Source organism: Bos indicus x Bos taurus, chromosome 12 (genome assembly GCF_003369695.1).
Source record: "Bos indicus x Bos taurus breed Angus x Brahman F1 hybrid chromosome 12, Bos_hybrid_MaternalHap_v2.0, whole genome shotgun sequence".
Lineage (NCBI taxonomy): Eukaryota > Metazoa > Chordata > Mammalia > Artiodactyla > Bovidae > Bos > Bos indicus x Bos taurus.
In genome coordinates, this window is record NC_040087.1 from 70,580,164 (window position 1) to 70,600,287 (window position 20,124).

The window sequence follows — 20,124 nt, forward strand, 5'->3', positions numbered from 1 at the left end:
GCTTGCTTTAAGATAAAATCAGAAGATTCATAAAAGTGCCTCCCAGATGTCTTGTTTTGTTTTCATTGTTCAAGCTAGGTGATGCTGCCACTTTTCATGAGCTAAGGGGCCACATCTCTGAGAAGCATCACAATCACACCCAACACTTAGCTCAGCATGTTTACAACCTGAAGTTTGTAGCTGTCACTTAGTTCCTATGAGGTAGGTCATTGTCTCGTTTCACAAATGAACTAGCTGGTGTGGAGAGAGCTTAAGTGATTTTTCCAGGATCAGCAGTGGTCCCAGGAGAGAGGTGAGACTGGGCTTCTCCATCCTAGATGCAGCCCATCCACAAGGACTCTGCTAATAAGCATTCAGTCATCTCAATTCCCTTCGCAAACTGCCCTGTGAAGAAGATGCCTTCTCTCATTCCTCCTGTCAACCAGAGTGTGATCTACACCAGGGCAAACAGATAAGAGAGAGAAAGGTCAAACCAAGGAGTTTATACATAGGAAGCTATTCATGAAGCAAATCCCATTTTGGCTAAGAGGTGATAATAATAGCATTTTCTTCATAAAAATTACATTGAGAAGAGATATGGGAAAAGGAATCCTCTGATTTGGGGAGCACTGTCAAACAGTAGAAAGTGAAACATATTTCCATTTGTTATTTTGGATGTTTTTGTTTCAAAAGGAATACATACACATAAAACCACACAAAAAATATGGGTAGCTTAATAAAATGGAAGAGGGGGATGATATGCAATTAGACTTCCCAAAAGCCTTACTTTTATTTTTTGTTTTTTATTGACATATAGTTGGTTTACAATGTTGTGTCCATCTCTGCTGCACAGAGATGCAGAAAACAAACAAACAAACAAACAATAGAGAGTTCCAGAAAAACAAAGAAAATAATTTATTTACATTTATAATTGAATCACTTTGCTGTGCCTCTGCTTTGTTGAGTACACCAAAGCCTTTGACTGTGTGGATCACAACAAACTGTGGAAAATTCTTAAAGAGATGGGAATAACAGACCACCTTACCTGCCTCCTGAGAAATCTGTATGCAGGTCAAGAAGCAACAGTTAGAACCGGACATGGAGCAAATGACTGGTTCCAAATTGGAAAAGGGGTACATCAAGGCTGTATACTGTCACCCTGCTTATTTAACTTATATGTAGAGTACATCATGCGAAATGCTGGGCTGGAAGAAGCACAAGCTGGAATCAAGATTTCCAGGAGAAATATCAATAACCTCAGATATGCAGGTGACACCACCCTTATGGCAGAAAGTGAAGAAGAACTTGGAATCAAGATTTCCAGGAGAAATATCAATAACCTCAGATATGCAGGTGACACCACCCTTATGGCAGAAAGTGAAGAAGAACTAAAGAACTTCTTGATGAAAGTGAAAGAGCAGAGTGAAAAAGTTGGCTTAAAGATCAACATTCAGAAAACTAAGATCATGGCATCCAGTCCCATCACTTCATGGCAAATAGATGGGGAAACAATGGAAACAGTGAGAGACTTTATTTTCCTGGGCTCCAAAATCACTGCAAGTGGTGACTGAGACCATGAAATTAAAAGATGCTTAGTCTTTGGAAGAAAAGCTATGACCAACCTAGATAGCATATTAAAAAGCAGAGACATGACTTTGCAGGCAAAGGTCTGTCTAGCCAAAGCTCTAGTTTTCCCACTAGTCATGTATGGCTTGAGAGTTGGACCATAAAGAAAGCTGAGTGCTGAAGAATTGATCCTTGTGAGTTGTAGTGTTAGAGAAGACTCTTGAGATTCCCTTGGGAGACTGCAAGGAGATCAAGCCACTCAATCCTAAAGAAAATCAGTCCTGAGTATTCATTGGAAGGACTGATGCTGAAGCTGAAACTGATTGCAGTTTCAATCAGTTTAAGCCACCTGATGCAAAGAACTGACTCATTTGAAAAGATGCTGATGCTGGGAAAGATGGAAGGCAGGAAGAGAAGGGGATGACAGAGGATGAGATGGTTGAATGGCCTCATCAACTGGATGGACATGAGCTTGAGCAGGCTCTGGGAGTTGGTGATGGACAGAAAAGCCTGGCATGCTGCAGTCCATGGGTTGCAAAGAGTCGGACATGACTGAGCAACTGAACTGAACTGAACTGAAACATTATTTTTTTATGTTCTTTCCCACTATGTTTTAATCACAGAATATTGAATATAGTTCCCTATGCTATGCATTAGGGCCTTGTTTTTTTATTTATATATTTATTTATTTTTGTGTGCAGTATATTTATTTATTTGGCTTTGTTGGGTCCTAGTTGCAGCATGTGGGATCTTCCTTGTATCATGCAGGATCTTTTGTTAAGGTGCATGGACTTTCTAGTTGTGGTACACAGGCTTAGTTTCTCCACAGTATGTGGGATCTTAGTTTCCTAGTCAGGGATCAAAACCCATGCCCCCTGCACTGCAAAGCAGAATCTTAACCACTGGACCACCAGGGAAGTCCCAGGACCTTCTTTTTATCCATTCTGAATGTAAGGATTTGCCTCTACCAACCTTAAATTCCTAGTCCCTTCCACTCCCTTCCCCTTTCCCCCTTGGTAACCACAAGTCTGTTCTCTATGACTGTGAGTCTATCTCTGTTTTGTAGGTAGGTTGATTTGTGCCATATTTCGCATTCCATATATAAGTGATATCATATGGTATTTGTCTTTCTCTTTCTGACTTACTTAGTATGATAATCTGTAGTTACATCCACGATGCTGCAGATGACATTATCTTGTTCTTTTTATGGCTGAGTTGTATTCCATTGACTTGAGAACCCCATGAACAGTACGAAAAAGCAAAATGATAGGATACTGAAAGAGGAATTCTCCAGGTCAGTAGGTGCCCAATATGCTACTGGAGATCAGTGGAGAAATAACTCCAGAAAGAATGAAGGGATGGAGCCAAAGCAAAAACAATACCCAGTTGTGGATGTACTGATGACAGAAGCAAGGTCTGATGCTTTAAAGAGCAATATTGCATAGGAACCTGGAATGTCAGGTCCACAAATCAAGACAAATTGGAAGTGGTCAAACAAGAGATGGCAAGAGTGAACGTCGACATTCTGGGAATCAGCAAACTAGAATGGACTGGAATGGGTGAATTTAACTCAGATGACCATTATATCTACTACTGCGGGCAGGAATCCCTCAGAAGAAATGGAGTAGCCATCATGGTCAACAAAAGAGTTTGAAATGCAGTACTTGGATGCAATCTCAAAAACGACAGAATGATCTCTATTCGTTTCCATGGTAAACCATTCAATATCATGGTAATCCAAGAATATGCCCCAACCAGTAATGCTGAAGAGGCTGAAGTTGAACAGTTCTATGAAGACCTACAAGACCTTTTAGAACTAACACCCAAAAAAGATATCCTTTTCATTATAGGGGACTGGAATGCAAAAGTAGGAAGTCAAGAAACACCTGGAGTAACAGGCAAATTTGGCCTTGGGGTATGGAATGAAGCAGGGCAAAGGACAATAGAGTTTTACCAAGAGAATGCACTGGTCATAGCAAACACCCTCTTCCAACAACACAAGAGAAGACTGTACACATGGAAATCACGAGATGGTCAACACCAAAATCAGATTGATTATATTCTTTGCAGCCAAAGATGGAGAAGCTCTATACAGTCCACAAAAAAAAAAAAAGACCAGGAGCTGACTGTGGCTCAGATCATGAACTCCTTATTGCCAAATTCAGACTTAAATTGAAGAAAGTAGGGAAAACCACTAGACCATTCAGGTATGACCTAAATCAAATCCCTTATGATTATACAGTGGAAGTGAGAAATAGATTTAAGGGACTAGATCTGATAGATAGAGTGTCTGATGAACTATGGACTGAGGTTCATGACATTGTATAGGAAACAGGGATCAAGACCATTTCCATGGAAAAGAAATGCAAAAAAGCAAAATGGCTGTCTGGGGAGGTCTTACAAATAGCTGTGAAAAGAAGAGAAGTGAAAAGCAAAGGAGAAAATGAAAGATATAGGCATCTCAATACAGAGTTCCAAAAATAGCAAGAAGAGATAAGAAAGCCTTCTTCAGCGATCAATGCAAAGAAATGGAGGAAAACAACAGAGTGGGAAAGACTGGAGATCTCTTCAAGAAAATTAGAGATACCAAGGGAATATTTCATGCAAAGATGGGCTCAATAAAAGACAGAAATGGTATGGACCTAACAGAAGCAGAAGATATTAAGAAGAGGTGGCAAGAATACACAGAAGAACTGTACAAAAAAGATCTTCACGACCCAGATAACCACGATGGTGTGATCACTCACCTAGAGTCAGACATCCTGGAATGTGAAGTCAAGTGGGCCTTGGAAAGCATCACTATGAACAAAGCTAGTGGAGGTGATGGAATTCCAGTTGAGCTATTTCAAATCCTGAAAGATGATTCTGTGAAAGTACTGCACTCAATATGCCAGCAAATTTGGAAAGCTCAGCAGTGCCCAAAGGACTGGAAAAGGTCAGTTTTCATTCCAATCCCAAAGAAAGGCAATGCCAAAGATTGCTAAAACTGCTGCACAATTGCACTCATGTCACACGCTAGTAAAGTAATGCTCAAAATTCTCCAAGCAAGGCTTCAGCAACATGAACCATGAACTTCCAAATGTTCAATCTGGTTTTAGAAAAGGCAGAGGAAAAAGAGATCAAATTGCCAACATCTGCTGGATCATTGAAAAAGCAAGAGAGTCCCGGAAAAAAAATCTATTTCTGCTTTATTGACTATGCCAAAGCGTTTGACTCTGTGGATCACAATAAACTGTGGAAAATTCTGAAAGAGATGGGAATACCAGACCACCTGATCTGCCTCTTGAGAAATTTGTATGCAGGTCAGGGAAGCAACAGTTAGAACTGGACATGGAACAACAGACTGGTTCCAAATAGGAAAAGGAGTACATCAAGGCTGTATATTGTCTCCCTGCTTATTTAACTTATATGCAGAGTACATCATGAAAAATGCTGGGCTGGAAGAAGCACAGGCTGGAATCAAGATTGCCGGAAGAAATATCAATAACCTCAGATATGCAGATGACACCACTCTTATGGCAGAAAGTGAAGAAGAACTAAAAAGCCGCTTGATGAAGGTTAAAGAGGAGAGTGAAAAAGTTGGCTTGAAACTCAACATTCAGAAAATGAAGATCATGGCATCTCGTCCCATCACTTCATGGGAAATAGAAGGGGAAACAGTGGAAACAGTGTCAGACTTTTTTTTGGGGGGGGCGGGGGCGTGGGGGGGGGAGGCTCCAAAATCACTGCAGATGGTGATTGCAGCTATGAAATTAAATGACGCTTACTCCTTGAAAGAAAAGTTATTACCAACCTAGATAGCATATTGAAAAGCAGAGACATTACTTTGCCAACAAAGGTTCGTCTAGTCAAGTCTATGGTTTTTCCCAGTGGTCATGTATGGATGTGAGAGTTGGGCTGTGAAGAAAGCTGAGTGCTGAAGAATTGATGCTTTTGAACGGAGGTGTTGGAGAAGACTCTTGAAAGTCTCTTGGACTGCAAGGAGATCCAAACAGTCCATTCTGAAGGAGATCAGCCCTGGGATTTCTTTGGAAGGAATGATGCTAAAGCTGAAACTCCAGTACTTTGGCCACCTGATGCAAAGAGTTGTCTCATTGGAAAAAAGTCTGGGAGGGATGCTGGGAGGGATTGGGGGCAGGAGGAGAAGGGGACGCCAGAGGATGAGATGGCTGGATGGCATCACTGACTCAATGGACGTGCGTCTGAGTGAACTCTGGGAGTTGGTGATGGACAGGGAGGCCTGGCGTGCTGCGATTCATGGGGTCACAAAGAGTCAGACATGACTGAGCGACTGAAGTGAACTGAACTGAGTATTCCATTGTATATATGTACCACATCTTTTTCAAAAATTTTATTTGATTTAATTGGAGGCTAATTGCTTTACATTATTGTGGTGGTTTTGTCATACATCAACATGGATCAGCCACAGGTGCACATGTGTCCTCCCATCCTGAACCCCCTCTTCCATCTCCCTCCCCATCCCACCCCTCTGGGTTGTCCCAGAACATCAGCTTTGAGTGCCCTCCTTCATGCATCGACCTTGCACTGGTTATCTATTTTACATATGATAATATACATGTTTCAATGCTATTCTCTCAAATCATCCCACCCTCGCCTTTCCCACATAGTCCAAAAGTCTGTTCTTTATATCTACGTCTCTTTTGCTGCCTTGCATATAGGATCGTCGTTACCATCTTTCTGAATTCCATATATATGTGTTAATATACTGTATTGGTGATTCTCTTTTTGACCCACTTCATTCTGTATAATAGGCTCCAGTTTCATCTACCTCATTAGAACTGACTCAAATGTGTTCCTTTTTATAGCTGAGTAGCTGAGTAATATTCCATCATGTATGTGTACCACAACTTCCTTATCCATTCATCTGCCAATGGACATCTAGGTTGCTTTCATGTCCTAGCTATTGTAAACAGTGCTGCAATGAACATTGGTGTATGCGTGTCTCTTTCAGTTCTGGTTTCTTCGGTGTGTATGCCCAACAATACCACATCTTCTTCATCCATTACTTCATCGATGGACATTTAGGTTGCTTTCATGTTTTGGCTATTGTGAATACTGCTGCTATGAACATAAGCATGCATGTATCTTTTTGAATTCTAGTTTTTTTCTGGGCATATGCCCAGGAATGGGTTTGCTGGATCATAATTAGTTTTCTGAGGAACCTCTGTATTGTTTTCCATAGTAGCTGTACCAACCCTAACTTACATCCCCACCATTAGTGTGGGAGGGTTCCCTTTTCTCCGCACCCTCTCCATAATTTATTATTTGTAGACTTTTTAATGATGGACATCCTGATCAGTGTGAAGTGGTAGATTTGATTTGCATTTATCTAATAATTAGTGATGTCAAATATCTTTTCATGTGCCTATTGGCTATCTGTATGTCTTCTTTGGAGTAATATCTATTAAGATATTCTACCCATTTTTTGGTTGGGTTGAATGTTTTTGTTTTGTTAAGTTGTATCAGCTCTTTGTATATTTTGGAGATTAAGTTCTTGTCTGTTGCATCATTTACAAATATTTTTCTCCCATTATATAGGTTGTCTTTTTGTTTTGTTTTATCATTTCCCTTGCTGTGTAAAGTCTTGTAAGTTTGATTAGGTCCCATTTGTTTATTTTTAATTCTATTGCCTTAGGAGACAGAAAACATTGGTATGATTTATGTCAGAGAATGTTTGCCCATGCTTTCTTCTAGGCATTTTATAATGTCATGTCTTATGTTTAAGTCTTTAAGTCACTTTGAGTTTATTTTTGTGCATGATGTGAGGGTGTGTTCTACCTTCATTGCTTTACACGCAGATTTCCAACTTCCTTAGCACCACTTGCTGAAGAGACTGTCTTTCCCCCATTTTAAATTCGTACTTCCTTTGTTGAAGATTAATTGACAGTAGGTATATGGGTTTATTTCTGGGCTGTCTATTCTATTCCATTGATTTTTATGTCATTTTCACATTAATACCACACTGCTTTGATTATTGTAGCTTTGCCATATTTTCTGAAGTCTCAGAGAGTTATGCCTCTAGGTTTGTTTTTTTTTTCCTCAAGATTTCTTTGGCAATTCTGGGTCTTTTGTAGTTCCATATAAATTTTTCAATGATTTATTTTAGTTCTGAGAAAAACGTCATGGGTAGTTTGATAGGGATCACATTAAATCTTTAGATTTCTTTGGATAGTATTGCCATTTTAACAATATTGAGTCTTCCAATTCAAGAACATAGAATATATTTCAATTTATTTCAGTCATCTTTAATTTCCTTTATCAATGTTTTATAGTTCTCAGCATATGCCTTTCACCTCTTTGGTTAGGTTTATTCCAAAGTTTCTTTCTTTCTTTTTTTTGGTGTGAGTTTTAAAGGGTATTCCCTTTCTGATATTTCATTGTTAGTGTAATGGATTGCAAACAATTTCTGAATGTTAATCTTGTATCTTGCTACTTTGCTGAATTCATTTATTAGATCTAGCAGTTTTGGTGTGGAGTCTTTAGGGTTCTTTTTATATAGTGTCATGGAATCTGTATATAGTGACAGTTTTACCTCTTCCCTTCCAATTTGGGTGCATTTTATTTTTTTAATTGTCTTCTAACTATGGCTAGGACTTCCAATACTATGTTGAAAAGAAGTGATGAGAATGGACATCCTTGTCTTATTCCAGATTTTAGCAGGAAGGCTTTAGCTTTTCACTATTGAGTATTATATTGGCTGTGGGTTTGTTATAAATGACTTTTATTATGTTGAGATATGTTCCCTCTATTCCCACGTTAGTAAGAGTTTTTATGATTAATAGGCATTGAATTTTATCAGATCCTTTTTCTGAATTTATTGAGATGATCAGGTGTTTTAATTTTTTTTTCTTTTGTTAATGTGGTGTATTACATTGATTTGCATGTGTTGAACCATCCTTATGAATCTGGGATGAATACCCACTTGGTCACCAAATCCATACCCACTTTGTCATGGTGTATCTTTTTTATGTGTAGGTTTATTTAATTTGCTAACATTTTGTTGATAACGTTTACATCTGTCAATAGATTGATCAGAGATTTTGGCCTGTAATTTTCTTTTTTGGTGTTATCTTTGTCTGATTTATTATCAGGGTGATGGTGGCTTCATAGAATGTTTTTAGGAGTATTCCCTCCTCTTTAATCTTTTGGAAGAGTTTGAGAAGAATTGGTATAAGTTTTTCTTTGTATGCTTGGTAGAATTTGCCTGTGAAGCCATCTGGTCCTGGACTTTTGTCTGTAGGGAGTTATTAAAATATAGATTGTATTTCAGTTCTAGTGATTTATCTGTTCAAATTATCTATTTCTTCTTGCTTCAGTTTTAGTTGGGTTATGTGTTTCTAGAAAGTTGTCCATTTTTTCTAGATTGCAAAATTTGTTGGCATATAATTGGTATTCTATTTTTTTTTTTTTTTTGTATTTCTGTGGTAGTTGAGACTTTTCCTTTTTGAGTTTCTATTTTGTTTGTTTGTGTTCTCTCTCCTTTCTTCCTGGTGAACCTGGCTAGAAGTTTTTCAATTTTCTTTATTCTTTCAAAGCACTAGCTCTTGGTTTTGTTGAATTTTTTCAATTTTTTCAAATCTCTATTTTATTTATTTTCTCCCGATCTTTACTATTTCCTTCTTTCTGTTGATTTTAGGTTTTGTTTGTTCTTCTTTTTCTAATTCTTTTAGGTGGTGGGTTAGGTTGTTTACTTGAGATTTTTCTGTTGATGAAGGCCTGTATGACTATAAACTTACCTCTAAGAATTGCTTCTGCTGCATAGCATAGATTTTTGTGGGGCTCCCCTTGTTGCTCAGTGGTAAAGTGAAAGTGAAAGTTGCTCAGTCATGTCCGACCCTTTGGGACTCCATGGACTATAAAGTCCATGGAATTTTCCAGGCCAGAATACTGGAGAGGGTAGCCTTTCCCTTCTCCAGGGGATCTTCCCAACCCACGGATCGAACCCAGGTCTCCCACATTGAAGGTGGATTCTTTACCATCTGAGCCACAAGGGAAGCCCCATACAGTGATAAAGTATCTGCATTTAATGCAGGAGACACAGGAGATGCAGGTTCAACCCCTTGGTTGGAAATATCCCCTGGAGGAGGACATGGTAACCCACTATAGTATTCTTGCCAGGAAAATCCCATCGAGAGAGAAGCCTGATCGGCTGCAGTCCATACAGCCACAGAGAATTGGACGTGACTGAGCAACTGAGCAATCCAATCCAAATAGATTTTGTATAGTTACGTTTTCATTGTTGTTTGTCTGAATATATTTTTAAATTTCCTTTTTAATTTTCTCATTGACCCACTGGTTTTTAAGTAGTGTGTTATTTAGTCTCCATGTAATCTTTTTTTCTTATTTATTTTCCTGTAGTTGATTTCTAGTTTCATGCCATGTGGTCAGAGAAGATACTTGAAATAATTTCTATACTCATATTTATTGAAGTTAATTTTGTGCCTTAATATATGGTAAATCCTAGACAATGTTCTGTGTCTACTTGATACAAATATATACTTTGGGTTGTTTTTTTGTTTGTTTTGTTTTTTGATGTAGTGTTCTGAAAATATCAATTGAATCTAACTCTTCTATTGTATCATTTAGGACCTCTGTTGCCATATTGATTCTCTCTATGGAAGATCTGTGCATTGATGTGAATGGGGGTTAATATCTATTATTATTGTATTCTTATTGCTTTCTCTTGTTATGTATGTTAGTATTTGTTTTATGTATTTTGATGCTCCTATAGGTGCATATATGTTGATGAATGTAAAATCCTCTTTTTGTATTGACCTCATTATATAATGTCCTTCTTTATCTTTCTTTATAGCCTTTGCTTTAAAGTCTCTTTTTTTATGAATACAGTATTGTAATTCCTGCTCTCCTGTCATTTCTGTTTGCATGAAATATCTTTTTTCTTTTTTTTTTTTTAATATTTTTTTATTTTATTTTTAAACTTTACATAATTGTATTAGTTTTGCCAAATATCAAAATTTCATCTCCACACTTTCAATCTGTGTGTATCCTTTGCCTAAGTTGCATATTGTAGGCAGCATGGGTCTCTTGTGGGCTCTTGGTATTTTTTTTTCCCCAAATTTTTTTAAATTTATTTTTTTAATTGAAGGATAATTGCTTTACACAATTTTGTGGTTTCCTGTCATACATCAACAAGAATCAGCCATAGGTACACCAGTGTCCCCTCCCTCCGGAACCTCCCACCCTTCTAGATTTTCACAGAGCCCCTGTTTGAGTTCCCTGAGCTTAGATTCTTGTTTTTAATTCAGTTGGCCACCCTGTGTCTTTTGATTCTGCACCCATTGACATTTAAGGTAATTATTGATACATATGTATTTATTTCTATTTCAAACCTTGTTTTCCAGTTGATTCTTTGCTTCTTCTTTGTTCCTTTCTTTTTATTTTTGTTTTTATTTCCATAGTTTAATGATTTAACTTTATTTTATGCTTTATTTTATTCTCTTCTTTTTATTTTTTTGTGATTCTATTGTATGCTTTTGACTTGTAGTTGCCCTGTTTTTCAAGTATGTTAATCCCTTTATATATCTGCTTGCTTTAGACTGTTAGTCAGATAGGCTCAAACACATTCTAAAAATAAGAAAAAGAATTTGCATTTTCTTATTCTCCTTCCTCACATATTTGGGCTTGCTTGTTGGCTCAGATTGTAAAGATCTTCCTGCAATTTGGGAGACCCAGGTTCAATCTCGGGGTTGGGAAGACCCCTTGGAGAAGAGAATGGAAACCCACTCCAGTATTCTTGCCTGGAGAATTTCATGGACAGAGGAGCCTGGCGGACTACAGTTCATGGGGTTGCAAAAAGTCAGACATGACTGAGCAAATAACACTTTCACACTTTTCCCCACATAATATGATTTTAATGTCCCTTTTTACATCTTCATGTTTATCTCTCTGCTGCTCCTTGTGTTTATCATTGCTTTCACAAATAGTTATTTTTTTTAACCTGTATTTTCACTAATTTAAGTGATTTACTTTTCAATTGTGATTTCCTCCTTCCTATATCTTCCTGCTTCTTTTCTATTTAGAGATGATTTTTCAATATTTCTTTTAGGATAGTTTTAGTATTGCTGTATTCCTTTAGTTTTTGCTTATCTGAGAAATTATTTCTTCTGCCTTTCTAAATAATCTTCCTGGGTAGAGTACTGCTGTTCAGTCGCTCAGTCATGTCCAACTCCTTGTGACCTCATGGACTGCAGCAAGCCAGGCTTCCCTGTCCTTCACTGTCTCCTGGAGTTTGCTTAAATTCATGTCCATTGAGTTGATTTTTTTCTCTTTTAATACTTTCAATATATTTTGCTACTCCCTTCTGGCCTGTAGTGTTTCTGTAGAGAAATCAGCTGATAGCCTATGGGAATTCTCTTAGATGAGCTCTTTGTTTTTCTCTTGCTGTCTTTAGAATCTTCTCTTTATCTCTAACTTTTACCATTTTTATCATAATATGTTGGTATTGGACTGTTTGGGTTCATCTTGTTTGGAGCTCTCTGTGCATCTTGTATCTAGGAAGTTTTCAGCCATAATTTTTTCAAATACATTTTCAATCCCCTTTTCTTTTTCTTTTCCTTCTGGAATCCCTATTATATATATAGATTGGCCTGCTTTATATTATCCCATAGCTTTCTTATATTGCTTTAATTTTTCATTTGGATTTTTGTCTGCTGTTTTGATTAAATAATTTCCATTATTCTATCTTCCAGGTCACTTATTCTTTCTTCTGCAATATTCATTCTATTCTTCATTGCCTTGAGCTCAGTTTTAGTCTCAGCAAATGCATTCTCCTGAATCCTTATAGTTTCTAGTTCCTTTTCCCAGTAATTTGCATTTCTGTTGATAGCCTCTTAATTCCTTCAGTATTTTCATTGCCTCCTTTTGAGGCTTGCTGTCCATTAGACTGAAGAGATCTGTTTCATTGTTCCTTCAGGGGAATTCTCTTGGTCTTTTAACTTAGAGTGGTTTCTCTTCTTCATTTTGCTTATGTTTCTCTTACTCTGAATTTAGGTGAAACAATTATCTACTGTTGTCTTAGAGGGTTATTTCTATGTGGGACTGTCCCTCTGTAGCTTTTGTGGATTAATTTTTTTTTTTTTTTTGGTAGGAGGACTGTTTTAGGTTTTGATGCTTGCCATCTATTTCCTCAGCATATGCTGGCTGTTTTCCCCTAGATAGGTGGTGTGCAGTTGTGTGGGTGTATGGCATGTGCACTCTCCCAGGAAGGCACTTGGCTCCCAGTCACGGGTGCCTTGGCAGTGGTGGTGAGCCAGGCATACTTCAAGGAAGGTGGGGGAGTGACCTGCACCAACTCACAGGACCCTTGGAGGTGGTAGTGGCATCTGTCTGTGGCTGCCTCTGGAGTCTGAGGTGGCAGCATCAGCTTACACCCACCCCTGGAGCTCATGTAGGCAGTACCCTGCCACCTCAGAGTACACAGAGAAAGCTCCTACGGGGGCCTGCCCTTCAGCTTGAGTGTCCTCAACAATGCTATCTCAAAAGGGCTTACTATTGTTATTTTAAATTATTTATTTATTTATCTATTTAGTTTTGGCTGTGCTGGGTCTTCATTACTGCACACAGGCTTTCTCTAGTTGTGGTGAGCAGGGGGCTACTCTATAGTTGTGGTATGCGGGCTTTTCTTACTTCTCTTGTTACAGAGCATGAGCTCTAGGGTGCACTGGCTTCAGTAGTTGTGGCATACGGGATTCATAGTAGAGACATGTGGACTCAGTAGTTATGGCACATAGGCTTAGTTGCTCTATGATATGTGGATCTTCCTGGACTAGGGATCAAACCTATGTCCCCTGCATTGGCAGGTGGACTCTGAACCACTGGATCCAAAGCCCCCCCACAACCCCCCACATCACCCCACCCCACCACCACTTTTTTTTAAATTCTTGCGTTCATAATGGAACTAGTCTCAGATTTCATCCATGAGCCTAAACATTCTTGGAGAATTTCTTGTTTTTCTCCTTAACTTAAGGGACATTTTGATATATAGCATTTCATATGCAGTGCTGTTTAGGGAGTAGCATGTGTGCAGGTAACAAGAGAAAAAGTACACCTAATATAAAGGTAGGTGTCTCAGAGCTTTTCTATTTCATATGTGAAGCCCACTATCTCTCATGATAACTTTGTTGATAGCATCTACAAATGGACTTAGAATCAAGTTTTATAAAATGAATCTGGAATCACATGACCTAGCAACCTAGCTCATGACATGAGCCAGCTTCAGATAGATGGCACATTTTCTGTTTTAAACACTCAAACAAAACTTTACACATTCTTATTTGGGGGAAAAAATGACATTTGAAGTCCTTTTACAGCCAAACACATTTAGAGGTAAGAGCTCACAAGTCTTGACATTATTTCATTTTGTTATGTGCATTCATCAAGAAACCAAGATATGGTGCAGCTACAAACACTGATGATTGTGGAACAGACAAACTTGACAGCACTTCACTTCCTTTATGTTCTGATTATACATTTATCAGAAAACCTATGTCTCTTCCAGTTCAGCTAGAAATTGGTAAAAGTCAAGAATTCAAAGCCTGGCAAACCTGATATTAACATCTAGATTGATGATGCTCATTTTTGTGTAAAAGTGAGAAACCCTCACGCAGACACTAGATTTCCCAGCCTCTTTGTCATCTTGTTTATAATTTATCTCCATGTTTTAATTCTGTAAAATTATTTTGGTTATCAATTAGTGATTAAAGCTTATCTGTGAATCAGAATGATCAGAACTCAAGGGAATCACGTTTGGCATTCAGCCCAGTCCCACTGAGGGTTTTAATGGGGCTACATCCTTCATAGAATAAGCACATCACTGGGTTTAAAAATTGTGCCTCCATTAGTGTTATGATTTGCTTCACATGAAGAAGTGACCCTAGAAATGTGTTGCTTTAGGAGGGACTTTACAGCTTTTAAGTGTGTTGTTTTTATTAATTTTTTTTCAGGTGTACCTCAAAAGGAATTATCCAGATGATGATGATGCTCAGTGACTGTGTGGTTATGAATGCCTCCAATGGACAGACCTTAATCTTAACTATTTTTGAGATAGCATTGTGATCCTCCTGTGAAGTCAAGTCTATTCTGAAGGCATTTCTCCAATAGTATTTGCCTTGCATAAACTATGTTGTACTTCTTTATACCAGCAACAAATATTTACACATACAAGACGTTAATTTGGATTTCTCTCTCTCCAACTTCACACAATGATTTCAAACTCTTACAAAATGACTTATTAATTTTTAAAGGTTATACTATTTTTTTTTCCTTATCCAAATCAGGGAAGCAAGCCACCAATAAAAGCTGTCTCCCAGATTTTGTGCCTTGAGAGAGTCCAGAGCTAAAGCTTATTTTCTAAGTTATAAAACAAATTTGTCACAGATTTTATTTTTTTACTGTTCCAAGAATTACATATTACTTTCCAGTTATATCAAGGATTCTGTTTACTTGAAGGCTGTGAAGTTGCTGTTTTGTTTCACAACTGACTTTAATATAACTAGGATCAATTATTCCACCCAAAGACCTCTGGTTAAAATACTACAGAGAAAACGGATAGGAAAAACAAAAAATATACTCTAAGTGATATTATAGGGGAGAGTTGTGCCCCCCCAAAAGAAGATATGCGATTAAGATATAGAAGGACAATATTTAATTTTATATCTTAAAAGAGAAGGGAGAGAAAACATGCTTTCTCAAAATAGGAACCCTTCGAGGGCATTTAATAATGAAGAACAGACATGATCATTGATTGTCTTCTAGATTGGGGATTTTTTTACATTTTTTTTTTTTTTTTTACAGTATAGATAACATAAAATTTGCCATATTACCATTTTTAAACATATAATTCAGTGGCATTAATTGTATCCACAATATTGTACAACAATCAACATCTACTTAATTTTTGTTCATTATTTTAGTACTTTTCAGTGTGTTATTTCTACAGAGTCATTTTTGGTTAAGTTTTATTTCTTTATTAGTGGATTTGTTTCTGTGAGTTTTGAGCTTGATTGGCATAAAATTATTCATAGTATCTTAAATGTTTAATCTCTGCATCATCTATGATTATGTTGTTCTTTGCCTTTTAACGTTGTAACTTTGCCCTGTTTTTTTTTTTTTTTTTCCCCTTGAAAAATCTTGAGGGGAAAAAAAAATAATTTTTCCTATTAATTTTCAAAGAATAAGTTTTTTTTGCTTGATTGATCCTTTGATGGGCTTTTTTTTTTTCTTTTTCTTTTTTGGTGGTTTCACTATATTATTCTTTCTTTCCTTTAACTTTTCTTCATTTACTTTTTGATATTTTTCACTAAATTCTTAAATTACAAACTTATATTAGAAAAGTGATTAAGTTAAAAGTACATACAGCCCACTTTTTTCCCCTAAGACTCACTTTACCTGCAACTACAGGTTTTGGAACTTAGCACTGATCAATAAACATAGTATTTAGGTATCTTCTAATTTTTAATTTTATTCATTATATCTTTTACCCATGAGTTATTCATAAGTGTAATGTTCTCTAAATTTCAAATGCTAAGTGCTTTTTACTATGACATTAAACCATGTGAAAATCATATCCAACCTTTTTTTAACCCATAAAAATGGCAGTTTCATATGGTTCAACATATTAATTTTCTTTTGTTACTAACCTAAAACTAAAACTTAATTTTTAGTCAGACATTAGATTGAGGATTTTAAACCAAAGGTAACCACACTCACACAGAGAGTCCTTGTTTCCATTTTATATTTTACTTGGTGATTTAGAAATGTTATAAGTATGTATGTAAACAGTATTTTCAAATAAAAATCCTGTCCAAGAACTGAATGTTTTTTGACACATGTTACAGGTTGGTTTTCTGACATGCAGACTTGGATGGAGTTCAGTATTGGCATATGTATTACGGGTGCCGTTAGGATCAGCACTTGTGGAATCAAGAGGGAAGAAATGGGATAGGGCAGAGAAAAAAATCAAGCTGGAGCACTGGCCAGATGACCTTAGCTGACCCCACGGGAGCTCTGGTGTGATGACCCTTTGGGATTGTTGTGACATATCCACTGGCCAGGCCGTCATACATCGGATGGGTCATTGTACAGAGGCTGTGCCCAGAGGGGCTGGTGGCTTAAGGTTGCCCACTAGCAGAACTTCTAGTGGTTGGGCAATGAGTCCGTGAAGGGAGGTCTGAACAGCACATCTGCATGCCCCTCATGGCATGTGTCACAGCTCCAGGGGTAGGTGATGAGTGTGTACTGTGACAGAAACTCTTGGTGATTGATGTTTAACTAAAATGACTGAGTAACTGATTCTCCTCAATACCCTATGGTTTAAAAAATAAAGGAGGAAGTTCATGTAGGGGAGAAATCCTCATTCTGTAGGGTCAGCCCAGTTGTCACCTCTTCTAGGAAGCAATCTCAAGATCATTCATCATCCTAGTTAATGCTTATTTCTCTGATACCCTGGTTACCTCTCATTTGTTAAACCCAATCATGCTTGGCTAGTGCCTGTTCTTACCATCTTGAAATACTTAATTTTTGAACAAGCCTCCCTTCTTTTTGCATTTTGCACTGGGTTCTGTAAATTATGTAGCCTACCCTGACAATGGGTATTCATAGGTGGTTTGTTTTCTTACTAAACCATGAGCTTCCAAAAACTTTAAACTGTGCCCTGTCTACTTTTTAATTACATCTTGCAGCACAATGTCTATTACATTTTTGTTGTTCATTAGTCGCTAAATTGTGTCCAATTCTTTTGCAACCCCATGGACTGTAGGCCACTAGGCTCTTCTGTCCATGGGATCTCCCAGGTAAGAATACTGGAGTGGGTTGCCATTTCCTTCTCCAGGGTATTTTCTGGACCCAGGGATCATACCTACGTCTCCTGCATTGGCAGGCAGATTCTTTACCACTGAGTCACCTGGCTAACCTTGCAGCACAGTGTCTGTCACATAAGGGATGCTCGTTGCTGAATGAATGTTGACTGAAAACAAATATTCTTTCTGAACGTTATGATTTTGAAATTTTAAGAGGTAGCCTGGAGAAGGCAATGGCAACCCACTCCAGTACTCTTACCTGGAAGATCCCATGGATGCAGGAGCCTGGTAGACTGCAGTTCACAGGGTCACAAAGAGTTGGACACAACTGAGTGACTTCACTTTCACTTTTCACTTTCATGCATTGGAGAAGGAAATGGCAACCCACTCCAGTGTTCTGGCCTGGAGAATCCCAGGGATGGGGGAGCCTGGTGGGCTGCCATCTATGGAGTTGCACAGAGTCGGACATGACTGAAGCAACTTAACAGCAGCAGCAGCAGCCTGGGATAACAGAAAGCCCTGGGTTTGGAGTCAGTCACATTGATCTGCATGCCAATTCTTTATCTGCTACTTGCTAGCAGTGTGGGTGTTCAAAAAGTGTAGTGTCCAATTGGGACACTTGGGAGTGAAAGGAAATAACTAGCTAAGTTACCAACATAATAAACTGGCACCAACCTTGACAAAATGGGCTCTGGATACCATATAGCCATGTAGCCTTAATTACTTGCATAGGTAAGTCTCAACTTCTGAATCTCAGCTTCTTTATCTGGAAAATGAATATAACTTCTGCTCTTCAGCAGTTGCTTTGGTTGGATGATGGATGGACTGAAAGCATCCAAAGAAGCAAAGGATGGAATTACTGACCTTGGTGATTCTTAACCACCAAGAGAAGAGAGCAAGATGGGTATGTTTGAAAGTAGGCAAGATACTGTAAAGGGTGTATTTGAGTAGGTTCTCATCTGACGGCCTAAGTTATAACTGTTCCTCTTCTAACATATAGTCAGAATGACGTAAGCATATGGGGAGGAGCACAAGCTCTGGAGTTAGCCTTCTAGGGACAAATACTGGTTCCTCTGGGCATTGCTGACTGGATTTGGATACGAGTTCTGCTGCCTGCTAATTGTGGGCTGTTAAGGTTGGGAAGCCCACTGATCTTCAGTTTCTTTGTAACGTTGAGATGGGAGTAGTATGTTTCTCAGAGAGCAGTTGCAAATATTAAATACATCAGAGACAGTCACAGAATATGGTCTGTGAGCTAGTGCCAGTTCATGACCTGTTTGTAACCAGGTCTGAAATAACTACAGAAAATTCAAGAAAGCTAGAAACTAACAGCCATCTGCTGTTGCAGTGACATCCACACTCAGGATGGGTGGGATCTTGAACAGCCCAGAGACCATTGTGAGTGTTGCACTTGCAGGGGGAGGTGCACGTGGCTGAGCTGCACACTAACTGTGCACAATGGATCAGTGATTATGTTGCAATGGGCTGAAAATGTAAAAGCTGATTCTTAATCTGAGATGTGAGAAGCAGTACTTTAGAACAATACTCGATATGTGGTTAGCTCAACTACCTTCTTTATTGTTACCGTATTTATATTTAAAATTAGACCATAGTGGTAATTCCCTGTCAGTTGAATGGTTAAGACTCTGCGCCTTCATTGCTGTGGGCATGTGGGATGCTGATGCTGGTGCTCTGTGGACCACACTTTGCCAGGCGAGCGCCTGGAGGAGAGGGCTCTGGACTGGGGTGTGTCTCTTTGGCTCTCAGAGGCTTCAACCCATGGGGACTGGGAGGAGGGTGTCAGCGGAGGACTAGACTGGGGTTCTTTAAAGTGTGAGGGTCAGAGAAGAGGCCTCTTGCCCTGCTCTAAGGATAGCCTGGTCCCCTCTTTGCCCATGTCCTGAAGCATCCATGGGCTCTGTTGCCACACTGCAGGCCCTGGTTCTCTCGTACCAGCTCTGCCAGCAATTACCTCCTGTAGAGCACAGGGAACAATATTCAATATCTTTTAATAACCTTAATGGAAAAGAATCTGAAAAAATATATAATATATATTATATACATATTTTATATATATATATATATAAATATATATAAAAAAGACTGAATCATCTTTGCTGTACACTTGGAACTAACATAATATTGTAAATCAACAATACTTTAATTTTTAAAAAAAGATACTAAGTCCTTCTTCAAAAAAGTTTTAAAAAATAAAGGGATGAAATCCTGCTTACAAATATGAATGTGGTGATACCCAGTGACTTCACCTGGCCACCACTCCTCACCTGCACTCTGTAGATGGGAGGCAGAGTTATCTTTCCTCATGTTACATGCAGGACTCAGGCTAGCCATACCTGCTGTGTGTGTGTATACATGCACACAATTACAGGTAATCTTTTGAGAGTCTGGGCACCACACATGAGCAGGAATGCCTAGCACTCTCTGCCTTATTGATGTCCCTGTACCTACCATGACCCTCCAGCCCCCTGCCATCTCTATGGGAAGCAGAGGAAAGCTGGCAGCTCGTGTATGAATGTGGGGTTCCCATCCAGTGGACAAGGACCACAAAGAACTGTTGGGAGGCAATCCTCAATGCATATGCTTACCTAGTGTTGCTGCTGCTGCTGCAGCTGCTAAGTTGCTTCAGTTGTGTCCAACCCTGCGTGACCCCATAGACAGCAGCCCACCAGGCTCTCCCTTCTCTGGGATTCTCTAGGCAATAATACTGGATTGGGTTGCCATT

General features: G+C 38.5%; 1 protein-coding gene across 2 annotated transcripts in view; it reads left to right on the forward strand.

Moving 5' to 3' along the window:
* The window catches only part of LOC113902484 (multidrug resistance-associated protein 4-like), a 327,639-nt gene extending 311,947 nt beyond the window's left edge, over nt 1-15,692 (forward strand). For both annotated transcript variants that reach the window (XM_027557819.1, XM_027557818.1), the window contains exon 32: nt 14,529-15,692. In XM_027557819.1, coding sequence (XP_027413620.1) covers nt 14,529-14,573 — 45 coding nt within the window. In that variant the 3' untranslated portion in view covers nt 14,574-15,692. The remainder of the gene's footprint in view (nt 1-14,528) is intronic.
* The last annotated feature ends 4,432 nt before the right edge of the window (nt 15,693-20,124 follow it).